Source organism: Phascolarctos cinereus, unplaced genomic scaffold (genome assembly GCF_003287225.1).
Source record: "Phascolarctos cinereus isolate Bilbo 61053 unplaced genomic scaffold, phaCin_HiC Scaffold_3;HRSCAF=262, whole genome shotgun sequence".
Classification (NCBI taxonomy): domain Eukaryota; kingdom Metazoa; phylum Chordata; class Mammalia; order Diprotodontia; family Phascolarctidae; genus Phascolarctos; species Phascolarctos cinereus.
In genome coordinates, this window is record NW_027555736.1 from 125,443,742 (window position 1) to 125,456,979 (window position 13,238).

The following is a 13,238-nucleotide window of genomic DNA, read 5'->3' on the forward strand; positions in this document are numbered from 1 at the left end:
GTAGTGTTCCAAAAACCTAGAGAGAAAAGAGTATCAAGGAGTGAGTGATCAAGAGTGTCAAAAGCTGCAGAGAGGTCAAGGAGAATGAAGCTCAAGAAAAGACCTTTGGATTTGTCAGCCAAGAGATCATTAGTAACTTTGGAGCGAGCAGTTTTGGTGGAATGATGTCAGAAGCCAGATTGTAACAGGTTAAGAAGAGAGTGAGAGGAGAGAAAGTGGAGCCACCTATTGTAGATGGCCTTTTCTAGGAGTTTAGCTACTAAGCGTAGAAGAGAAATAAGTTGATAATTAAGGATGGAAGAACTACGTGAATGTTTTTTCAGGATGGGAAGAGGCAGGCATGTTTGTAGACAGTAGGAAATGAGCTAGACAAGAAGAGATTGACAATTAGTGAAAGAGTAAGGATGACAGAGGGGTCAATCTGTTGAAGGAGATGAGATTGCTTGAACAAGTAAGAGGGGTTAACCTTGGTAAGGATTTTTAGGCCACTTTATCATGTGAGACAGGGGCGGAGTAGGAGAAAGTAGCAGAAGGCACTTGAGTGATAAAGAAGGAACGGAAGGGAATATACATTTATATAGCTCCTACCATGTACCAGGCACTGTGCTAAGTACTTTGCAATTATCATCTCATTTGAGTCTGACAACAACCCTACAAGGTTAATGTTATTAGTATCTCCATTTTACAGGTAAGGAAATTGAGGCAAACTGAAATTAAGTGACTTGCCCAGGGTCACACAACTAGTAAATGCCTAAGGCTGGATTTGAACTCCGATCTTCCTGACTCCAGGCCTAGCCCTCTATCTACCGTGCCAACTAGCAACAGATTCTCCACTGCCTTCCACCTCTAGAGATCAATGTACTCTAATAGTACTGCCATTCCATTAGCACTGAGTCTTACTTAGCAGTATGCAACCTGGCACAATAGAAGGAACCCTGGTGATAGAGGCAGAGGCACTGGGTTTGAAACCTGTCTCTGCCACTTATTAACTGTATGATCATAGACAAGTTACTTCACTTCTCTGGGCCTCAGTTTCCTCATCTGTTAAATGAGCAGGTTGGGTGCATGATCTCCAAGTTTCCTTCCAGCTCTAAATTTTCACCTAGCTATTCTATAAGGTCTCCCTATGGACAAAGCCTTGAGGAGGAAACAAAGATGGATAAGACACAGTACCTCAGAGAGCTTACAATTTAGTAAGAACAATAAAATGAGATACTTTCAATGTTCGCAGGATGAAGGATCTTGTCAGACTGGTGGGGGGAGGGAAGTAGAGGTAACTCTGGGATATCAGGGAAGATTTCATGGAAGATGTAGCATTTAACCTGGGCCTGAAATGACAGGTGGGAAATACAGGATTGGGAGGTTGAAAAAGGGCATCCCGCTGTCCTGGCAAGAAGGAATGAACCAGCAAGGGACCCTGCAAAGCGGTGCATCCACTAGTGCTGAAGCAATGCTAACTGCCCCACCAGAAGGCTCTGCTCCCAGCAGGCACTTGATGGATGTGGAAGGCTAAGGCATTCAATAAATGTCACTGACATGCAGATAATAGGGGACAGCAGGGTTCCTCCCCAGCAGCTGCTCCATGTTGGGGCTAAAGTGGGCCCAGTGCTTTGGGGATACAATAAAGTAGATTATCAGAAAGAGGCACAACCAGGGATCGTAGTGACAGAGAGAGGCTACAAAGAACTAGTCAAAGATGGGGAAACTGAAAACGTGCAAATGGTACAAGGAAGGTTCTGCAAAGCAGGAAATGGAGCACATCTCTCAGATTTCTGCATCCATATTTCAGTCCTATGACTCTATTCTGATCACTCACACTAACCTAGTGCCCTCTATTGTACCATCCTGGACAGACAGTGAAGCCATCTCTGACATCAGTCCCAGAAACCTGGATATTGAATACCGAGTTTGCTGTAATCTAAACCACCTCATGAGGGAAGTCCGATTCTGTCTAATTTGTCATTGCCTCAAATGTTGTTCTGACAGAATTATTCTAGATCAGCCTTATGCCCTATCCTCTTGATAACTGCTAATACAGTCCACGTTTTTTCAACTGTTGGTCTTTGCTCACACCATTCCCTACACCCAAAATTCCCTCCATTCCCATATCTGCCAATTCTAACCATCATTCATGGTCCAGGTAAAATGTCATCTCCTCTGTGAAGCTTTTCCCTATTTCCCAGCCAGCACTAATCCCTTTCAAACTTTCATAGAACTTTAGTTGTACCTCTCATATGCAAATGTCACGTTGATTTTAAGTTATATCATACATGCAAGATACGTATTGTGTATGTATAATATGCCTGAGGCAGGGACAATCTCATTTATCCTTAGGTATCTTTCACTGCCTAACAAAATGTTGAACAATGATAATCTTTAGCTGAGAAAAAAACTGTGGTCATACATCATTCTGTTTTGACACACCAGGATCACTGTATTATATTAGGGCTCTAGCTTGAAGTGCTCGTTTAAATAAACCCTTAAAGCATCAAACAGAGATGTGAAGCTTGAACTGAACTAAGCTTTCCAGCAGGAAATAAAAGACTTAAGAAATGCAAATATACTTTTATAATTCAGCACCACTTACTATTAATGGATACCTACATGACAACATCTTAGCCAAAGCAACAACTGGTCATGAATTTGCTAATTGTCTTTCCCTGCTTTGGTCATTCACTTTATTACATGAAGATTAAGGTCAATTATTTTGTTTATATCAACATTCAAAAAATATTTAAATGTCTACTCTGTAAAGAACACTGTAGTTGGCATTAAAGAACTAGACAAAGCGCAGATAAGACACGGAACTTATTAGCCTAGAAGGAGGGATAAAATTCAAATGCAGATAACCAATTGATACAATATTATATAAGTATATTATAGAGATGTGTAAAACAAGTATGTGAAATCTGAGATGGAAGATTGTTACTAACCAGTGAGTCTGAGGAGGCTCCAGGAAGGGAAAGTATTCAGGCTGTGCTTTAAATGAGGTTCAAGAATTAATTGGCAAAAAGAAAGGAAGGTATTCCAAATACAAGGAGTAAGAGGAAGAAGGTAAAGAGGCAGAAATCATAGGAAGGTTCAGTGACTGAGGCTTTGACCAGAACATATAGTATACAAAGGAGTATAATAAGACATAAAGCTGAAGCTCAGCTCAGAGAAAAGTTGAGAAAATGTTTCTCCTTCCCTTTTTTCCAGAGGTTACAACATGGGATACAGCAGAGTGCACACTCTCTGAGGCATGGTTGATGGCTTGGTTGATTTTGCTAAATTGTTTCTCCCCCCTTTCTTTTTTTAATCTTTGTTACAGGGAATGGCTCACTGCGTAGGGGAATGGGAAGGGGTATACTAAGAAATTAAGGTGATGTAAAAAACTAAATTTATCATTAATTTTTTAAAGACAAGCCTAGAAAGATAGGGTAGTGTCAAATTGTGGATGGGCATGAATATTAGGCAAAGACATTTGAAATTAACCCATTAAACAATAAGGATCACTAAAGATCTTTGAGAAGAGGATATGACAAGAATTATGCATAAGGAAGATTATTTTGGCAGCAGCTATGAAAGATGCATGAGGGGAGGGGGCAGGAGAGTGGAGTCTGAAAGATCTTAGCTCATTAATCCTTTTTCTGCCCCCATGAGGTGGAAGAATGTAATCATACCAACTTGATATAAAAACTAAGGTTGCCTCTGAAGCTATCTGACTTTAAGCAAGTCAATCTCCCTGAGCCTCATTTTCCTCATCTGCAAAATGAAGGGTTTTGATTTCATAGGTCTCCAAAGTCTCTCAGCCCTAGATCTATAATTCTAAATAACTACGCTGGGATATGATGACTACTGCACATCTGACAATCTCATCACTAGGCTATGTCTCCTTTAAAAACAGGTGCATGTGCTGCACATGGTGGCACATTTCAGCAGCCCCTGACTCTGAAGAAGCTAAGGCCGGTAGGTTGTTCAAACTGGAGAGTTTTGAAGTGGACTACGGCTAAGGGCTTTGAGATGTCTGCATTAAGTCTGAGACCAATGACAGGGGGGTAGGGGACGGGCAGAAGGTCGCCTAAATTGGAAAACAGGGAAGGTCAAAGTTTCCACAACCATCAGCAGTGACATGAGCCCCTGAATTGCTGCTGTACTTCCAGCATGGGTGACACAGGGACACCCAGTCTCAAAAAAATAAACAAAAACACAAGTATACATGTACAGAAAGCCACATTCAAGAAAGAGAAAAGTGAAGGAAGACCACCATAAGAAGTCCAGTGGCTAAAGTCTTAGACCCTAAATTAGAAAAGCCTAGTTTTAAATTCCACCTTTGACATCTACTAACCACTTAGCAATGGGCAGGTCACTTTAATCTACGCCTCAGCAGCTTCTTCAGTAACATGGTGATACCACACGAAATACCTGCCTCACGAAATTATTTTAAGATTCAAGTATAATCAATGTAAAACACTTAGCAAACTTTAAGGCACTATATAAATGTCATTTATTACTAATGACATATTTAGGCTCCTTTGTGAACCAGTCAGTGATAAGTAGCAGAATGGCTTAATTTGGGAAATAGTAAGGCTGGGGTTCAAGAGTACCCCGATTCTAGCCCATAAGCCAAAAACTAAGGAAAGGCAAAGGACCAGAAAGACAGGTAGTTGAATAACTTGTTAGTCAGTTGTTTTTCTCAATCACCAGTCAATGTTCCCTAGCAGCTAATGCATAGAAAAGTTTTACTGGAGGCTCCATTCTTGTGTACGAATCAAACCAAGAAACTGAACAGTCTGACCCCCAGCAGTTGCTGGGAGAAGCTCAGGGGTATTTTTGGTAGGTTTATCATCAGCAAAGAATTGAAATTCATTTAGTTAACAGTTGAAATTTAAAAGCACCAGATGGACAACAGCTGTCTTTTGTGTGCAGTGCTCAATTATTTGCCGGACTATCATTGAGCTCCCTGGCAGGGGTTGGAGGAGGAAGGGGTCAGAAAGGAAGATACTCCAGTCCTAATTGCTTGGCACAACAGGGAAGGGGAAATACCAAGTTCATGCCAAGGTAATATGGAAACCACATGAGCTAAGCATCTGAGAAATTCTTTAGCTTAAACCCAGTTTCAGGCAAACATTTGAAAATACCAATGTCACAGTTTGGGGGCAATAAACCTTAGGGTCAGCCTCACCCAGCTGTCAGCTACTTCTAGAGATCGCATCTAGCACCATTTCCCCAAGGGCAATTAAATACATTTTTACAATGCAAACAAAGGAGCCGAGTTAAAATTTCCTTAATGTCTGACTAGAAATGGACCCCTTCTGTTTTGTACTGAGGATCTAACTCAAACACATGTGGGTTCTGGGATCTAGGATTGCCCACAATAAAGACAGAGCCAACCTGGAGGAGCAGCTCTGGACTTGGAGTCAAAACCTGGGTTCCAATCCTTGTGGCCTATGGCAAGTCACTTAACCTTTTAGCCTCAGTCACTTCATCTGTAAAATGTATAAAAGAGCACAGATCTCTTAGGGTTGTGAAGATTGGGGAGAACGTACATTAAAAAACAACATATAAATGTGAGCTGTTAGTGCAGTGGAGGTGTTATGTGTGGTGTTAGGAGTCACGGTGGTTGGAGAGAGAAAAGTTAACGAGAATCTCACTTATCCTAACAAATATTTCCTCCACTCCCTCTCCCAAATCAAAACTCCCATTCATTTTTCTAGTCTTTCCTGATTAAAGCTGTGGATACCAAGAATTGAATAATCACTGGACTTGACCCCTCCCAGGAAGTACTTGTATTCCCAAAAGGCTAATTACCTGAAAAGAATTTCTAGTGGTAAAATGCATGGGGTGTTTTTGAGCTAAGGGACTCTGGGTGCTTATTACCTAAGCAAGGCAGCCACCACCTCCCCACGAATCTAGTCCACCACAGGTTAATATATGGAATTACCAAGGTTAATGGTAATCAGCTAGTCTGTCAACCCTCCCCCAATTTAAACACACACACACACACACACACACACACACACACACACACACACACACACACACACACATATGTTTTTAAAGGGGCCAGGCTCCCAAGCTCAGCAGTAAACTGATCATTGTTAGGGAGGAGAGTGGGCTGGCTGGCACAATGAATGGTGAATGATGAATCTGAGACTACAGAAGGTCTCCTGTAGTTACTTGTAATAAGATGCCCGAAGCAGCATAATACATCCCTAAGTGCAGTTCTTGAGCAAAAATGCTATTATTCCATTCCATTAGTTATTTCATGGTATACTTATTTATCTCCATTCTTCTTCCATTTTTATTCTAGGAGGTTTCCAAGCCTTGTCTCATAGATAGGGTTTCCTGCTTTAGTGAGGGGAGATAACCACCCTGAAGCTTTACCAAATCCTTTGGGAAATCTTTAGTGCAAGGTGAGGAAAGAGACACCACAAAACAGAGACTTTTGTCAAAACAAGTTATATGAACAATATTCTCAATATCTTGAATCATACAAAACAGGATTATTACAAAAGAAACAATGATAGAATCAGAGCAAAGGTTGTGGCAAAACAAATTTTGACATCTATAAGACAAAAAGGAGAGAAATAATGGCCCCCTCCAAAACCCTAGTCTAATTCTAAAGAATGATCTAGTCATAATATTATGTATCATGATAGGGTGGCACCCCAGTATGAGCTGCTTATTAGTCATTATCAGTCTTTTTTGAAAAATACTTTCAGGAAACACACAAAGCAAACAAGACAAGAAAATGATTATTCTTTCAAACCTGAAGACCAAAGCATGCCTCAGTTCTTACAAAGGGCTTTAAGTGACAGCCATTCTGAGGATTCCCTATCCCCTACTTTCCCCCAACCCAAAAAAACTAAAATGACCTATAGATTTCCTTCAAGGATAAGAAGGTTCTTAAGAATGGGCCTTTATATGACTCTTCTCTATTAACTTTAGGATATCCCAGCAGAATTATACAAGAATGCTAGAATCCCATCTTAAAGCAGGCAGCCTTAAAAAAAAAAAAGCAATTTTCCCTCCAGTCTCATTAAATCAACTAGTAAGATTTAAAATAATGGAGTTAAGAAGTGACCCAGGTCTACCTGGAAAGCCACATCATGGTGTGTGCCACCTATTGATTTGCTCTCTATTCACAGAAAATTTTTAAAATGGGGGGTGGAGCAAGGTGGAGAGACCTGTTTCCATAAACCAACTGTGGAAGCAGGCAAAAGACAAAGTACACAAAATATAGCAGCAAATATTGAGACACTTTTAAAAGTATATCCATACCAGTACTCTGCAATACAAAATACTTTACATCCACGTAGTGGTAAAAGACAAATCATTCAAAAGGACCAAGTCTATTCATTTTCAATCATTTCCAAAAGATAATGCAACTTAGAGCCTCCATTTAAAAAAAAATCCTATATATTACTGAGTTTACATCAAATGCTCATAAACTCTATATTCTCTGCTCAATAAAAACTAAGAATTTTTCTTTTATCAACACAGCATGAAGTAGAAACACACAGCCCAAGCGGTAACTAGACCCACGTCGCTGAAGGAGTCACTGGTAACAAAGTGAGAGCCTTCATTCTAGTAACCAGCTCATGGTACTCGGGCATCTTCCACACGCCCCCAGGCGTTGTTGGGGTTTTTTTCCCCAAAAGCACAGATTCAACTGATTCAAGCAGTTAAATTGTACCAGGAAAAGATTCCTCCAAATTTGTCAGCAATTATCAACTAGTGACCTAAACACCACATAAGACTTTTTTTTTTTAATCCTCCGGGAAAGTACTTTCAAGATGGCTTAAATTTCTTGGTTCTGCTGTATAAAGCCCAGGGCTTGGAGCCATTGTCCATCCAGTAGAAATATTCAAGTCTCCATAATAAAGAGTCTTTGGGTGACAATGCAGCACAGTAACCTTTTTTTTTAGGCAAATGTTGACATTAATGCTACCAGGAGCCACCCTTCCTCCAACCAGCCAGTCTGACCTTTGTCTTGTGAAAAGTTTTGTCCAGAAGATAGGTATCTTATCAAAGAAGGATTAGCAAATAAAACTCAAGGCTTTTTCCAAGAGTCTTTTAGGGTTAAAAATTGAAGGCTGTCATTTTTAAACATTCTTACAATGTCTTCCTCCTCCTCAACAGTAAGTTATAGAATAATCAATACTAACATCACCTTTTCAATATGCTCTCCACTTAGAAGGAAGGGGTGATAAGTGTTGAGTCATTATCTTTTCTGCCTTCCACTTGGGCTTTACATAGTATAGTGAGGAATAAAAAAAAAGTTATCTCCTTTATTGGAAAGATGTATGCTGAAGGACACTTTCCCAATTCCTAATTCATTATCCAAGTGAAATGCAAGTAGGGGAATCAGAAAAAGTCATTTTCTATCTGTGGCTCAGTCGATCAATAAAGAAGGCTGCCTGCAGAACAAGCTTTTTTTCCTCTTCTTGAGCTTCTCCATGGATGTACATATAGACCAGTGTAAGACAGACTTCTTAGAGAAGAAAATGCCCCTGGCCTAGTGGGTGCAGGTTAAGCACAGTTTCTGAAGTTCAGAAAAGAGCTGCTTTTAAGCTCTCGCTATTGTTCAGAATGCCATTTTAAAAAATGGAGCTTCTAGAAAAAGAACTAGACACCTCTTATTTCTGGTTATTTAATCTCTAGTTAAAATGGAGCTGCGAACTCCTTCCATTAAGCTCATCTTCGTCATACATACATACATATGAAATGATGAGCAACGACAATATCAGAAAGTTTAATTCAGGTCAAAGGTGAGAGACCTGACACAGCTGGTCCATAATCTTTAGAGAAACGCAAAGACATTCCCAAGAAACTGTCCATCGTGAAAATGGGCTTTCATCATTAAACATCAGGAGAGGAAGTTTCTAAAGATTTGTCCACCAGGCCCATGTGGAAATAAAAATAAAAACAAACTTTTCCCCATCATCATTTTATGTTTAATTTTTTTTTTTGTAATTCACCAGGTTTGTAGAACCATCCAATGAACTTGATGCTGATAAAGCTTTGAAATAAATAAGTCTTAAAGGGGATCTGTTGTTTCCCTAAGAGAAAAAGGTACCATGTTCTGTTTCAAAAAGCATCACTAGCAAAAATCATTTGTTTCAGCCAAAGAGTCACCTAAATGCCTATAGTTTAAAACTTCTACTAAGAATTTAAAGGGTCATTCATAGTGACCAGCTTCAGATATCACTAATGATTCCAGGAATATAATTCTGACAACCAATTCATAAAGGAGAGAAAATCCAGTTTTTTGGCCATCTTGCAAATGGAATGGGGGGAGGGAGGAAAGGGAATATTTTTAAAAGCCAGTGTATCAGCACAGTTCCAGTTAAAAGGTATAGAAAGAGCAGATGGTAAATAGGAAGGTGTCATTTATAGTCACCACTCTGGCTGAGAGTACATTTTCAAGAGATATGGAGTAACCACATCCTTCTCTGCTCCTATTCCCACCCCCTTTGGCAGATGACAAAAAAGGGGGAAAAAAGAAAAAAGGTCAACATATGGAGTCGATGCACAGGGCAAAGGTCCAGGAGGCACTGTATGTTGGTTTCAATAGCTACAAAGCCTTTCTTGGTTTGATTCAAAATGCTATGGCAGTACAAAGAGGTATTCTTAGAGAGGGAATCTTCATGGCCTGCTATATTCAAAGCACCCTCTCTGCACAAGTTATTTGTGGTACCAGCAAACAGGGTATTAAAAAGGTTAATGGATGTCCCAAGGGTTCCAGAATGCTGGAAGCTTCAGGAACTGCTAAGAGACCTTCCCAGGGAGCTGTAAGAGAAATATTTATTGGTATAGACTTCCTCCAATCAACTGCAAAGTGTATAAAGAGAAATGGGTCGAGAAGGTCCAGAAAGACAAAGTAGAGCAAACAAAGAGGAGAGAAGGAGAGGAGGAGAGGAAGAGGAGAAGAAGGAGAGGAGAGGAAAAACTGTTTCAAGTCAGATTGAATTCCCTGGGTCCCAAAAGGTACCACTAACAGACTTTAGTGCAATGTTCAAGCAGAGGCAAATTCAGTCACTTCTGGGTGACTGGCAATCAACAGATGCGCATACTTCTAAAGTTATGAGCTCAGCAATCCTTGGGAATGATGCAAATCTAATTTCGAAAGAGAAATACTTATTGCCTAAACTCATTATTCCTGAAGCATAAGAGGAAACAAAAATATATCCCTCACTTCTACATAGATGTGTGCTTTATAGCAAAAGGAGATACATCAGCCCAAAGTGACAGAGATATTTCCAGTTTGATGAAAAAATGTTCTCTCTCCAGTTCTGAATTTACTTCTGATACAGTCACTGACCAAACTCTGTTTTCAGCAGTCCAAACTGCCATTCAGTTAAATTTAGGCAACTGAAAAACAGACACACAAACACATACACACACACACACACACACACACACATAGCTGTGGCAAAATTAGAAGAAAAATGGCACAAACTTTTACACAAATGAAAAGCTGCCTGGCGTTTTATTTTCCCAGCAGAGGAGGAAAAATCATAAAAATATATTTTTTCCTGAAATCCACAATTCTTTTCAAACCAGCCATGCCTAATTCTGTTGAACTCACACTCTTTAAAAAAAAAAATAATAAGCCTAACAAAAACTACTTCATTTCAGACACCAATTTGCTCCACTGGAGCATGAGGAATAGCATGATTCAGTAGGGGCTAGTGCAATTGTCGAAATCAGTAGCAAGCCATCACAATTTTCTTCACCAATAAGTCTGTCACATATAAACACACAATCCTAGCAAGGCTGGTTTAGCATAGAGCCACTAGCCACCATTGTTGAAATCTGCTTTTCCATGAAACACACTCACCAAAAGATTAAGGCAAGTGGCTGGAATTTAAAGCAGCCAAGAGGTTGGTATAACCTCAAATCTCAAGACTCAAGAGCCAAACAAGAAAAAGCATCTAATTCTAAATCGTAGAAATGAATTTTCTTCTGGCTTTTTAATACTTGGGGTCTGGATATTATTTTTTAATATTCTCATCTTGCAGAAATCTGCTTTAAAAGGAGAAAAATAAAAAAGAGTTTCTACCCTTCCCCCCTTATCAAAGAACCTCTTCAAGAAGAGAGAACTGGAGCCTGGTGGCATTTGAAAGAGACATTCAAAGGAGTGACACAGGTTAACCTAAGGTAGTGGTTTGTAAATGAAGAGCTTAATTCTGACATTTTGACACAGAAGTTCAACACAGGCCCGCCTGCTGCTGAACAGTTTATAAATAAGTTTCTGGAGTCAGAGGGAATATTTGTTTTGGTATCAATGCTTCAGAGACGATGACTTCCATCCTCCCTTTCACACTTCAGGGTCCAGCAGGGCTTTCAATAGCTGACTGATTTTCCATGGTGTGCCTCAACTCCAGAAAAGTAGTTTTTACCTAGTAGGAAAAAACAAGGAAAGAATGAGAATTAGAACCTTCCAGTAATATTTTCATTAATTCCATTCATGTATTCATTTAAGGGAGATCAAAGAAGGAAGTAAATCTAAATGCTTCTGCTTCTGGTATTCATTCTTTGGTGCTTGTTTCTTTGCAGGTTACCTCTGTCATGATATGATGATGCTGGCAGTTACAAATTGTGGAAAGAAACACCAAAAAATACAATGGAAATGAGAACTCCATTGATCCTACTAATAGCTGTTCCCCTCAATCTGGTCAAGTTTAGTTTTATGATGAGACACTGGGAGATATCCTTCAGTCAGCAACTGTGTTTCCCACTCACAATCCCAAAACAAAGGCAAAAGGCAAAGAAGTTCATGTACAGGAAATATCAGTCATATTGAAAATGTTTAAACATCATCTATTTTAATCACCTATCTATCCTTAGGGTCTCTCCCCTGAACACAGACCCTGCACTGCCAATTATTTATTTAACATTTCAACATTCAAACTATTTTAATGACATATCTGTCTTTAGGGTCTCTGCCCCCAACATAAATCTTGCACTACCAATAATTTATTTGACATTTTAAAGTAGGTGTCTTAAACTCAACAAGTTGAAACTGAACTCGTCACCTTTCCCCCTAAACCTTCCCCTCTCCTAAACGTCCCTACTGCTGTGGAAGGCACCATCATCCTTGAAGGATCTGAGATTCATAATCTCAGCTTTATCCTCTACTCCTCACTCTTCTTTGCCCCACCAGAGCCCCTCAGTTGCCAAATCATGCCATTTCGACCTTCCCCATGACTCTTACATCCTACCCCATCTCACCTCATGCTGCTACCCACTATCAGGTACTCATCACCTCTGGCCTAGATTACTGCAACAGCCTCCAAAGTAGTCTTCCTGCTTCAAGTCTCCTATCACTCCAATCTATCTTACACACAAAGTAATTTTCTTTAAATATAGATCTGACCATGTGACTTCTCTACTCAATCAATCCAGTGACTTTCTAATGCCACTAGGATAAAATGGAAACTCTTCTGTTTAGATTTGAAATACCTACACAACCTGGCCCCAACCTAACTTTCCATCATCACTGGACATTTACTCCCCTTTCTGAACTCTACTATAAAACCAAACTGTTGCTCTCTCCATACTCACTCAAGACACCCCATCTCCTATTCTTGTGCCTTTTCAGTGGTCTCCTCACTCTTGAAATGTATTCCCTGCTTACCTCCACCTCAGAGTCCCTTTCTTCCTTTAAACTGAAGTCCATAAATTATATGAAGCCTTTCCTGATCCCTCAACTTTGAGTGACCTCTCTCCCAAACTACCTTGTATTTAACTACTATACATATATTTGTATTTATTAACTTTATATTTATGCTATATAATTTTTATATGTAATTGCTATCTTCCCCACTGGAATATAAGGTTCTTGCAAGCAGGAATTGTTTCACTTTTTGTATCTATATCCCTAGCACCTAACCCAGCGCGTGACATAGGAAACACTTAAAAATACTTGTTGACTGATTAATTAGAAACATAGGATTCTTCTCCCAAATACTGAGTCAAGAAATTTATAGTTGGCATGAATCTAGTATGTTAAGCTATATTTAAACATACATATTCATATGAATGCCCACAATAGAATGGTGCCTAGTGAATCTGAAAAGGACTGGTAACAATCCAAAGTAGTTGTGCAAATGACTCTAACAACGAAAATGGAAAAAGCATCAAGTGGAAACTGAATGCAATGTAATTATCCTCATCAAGCTTGGCCTCAACAGTGGAGAAGAATGCACCTCCCTCCCTTCTTTGCAAAGGCTGGGTGGAGTGGAGGGGGA

General features: G+C 39.7%; 1 protein-coding gene across 2 annotated transcripts in view; it reads right to left on the reverse strand.

Annotated features, from left to right (window-relative positions):
• Positions 1–10,444: 10,444 nt before the first annotated feature.
• FAM174B (family with sequence similarity 174 member B) overlaps positions 10,445–13,238 on the reverse strand; it is a 33,051-nt gene continuing 30,257 nt past the window's right edge. For both annotated transcript variants that reach the window (XM_020964352.2, XM_020964361.2), the window contains exon 3: positions 10,445–11,387. In XM_020964352.2, coding sequence (XP_020820011.1) covers positions 11,384–11,387 — 4 coding nt within the window. In that variant the 3' untranslated portion in view covers positions 10,445–11,383. The remainder of the gene's footprint in view (positions 11,388–13,238) is intronic.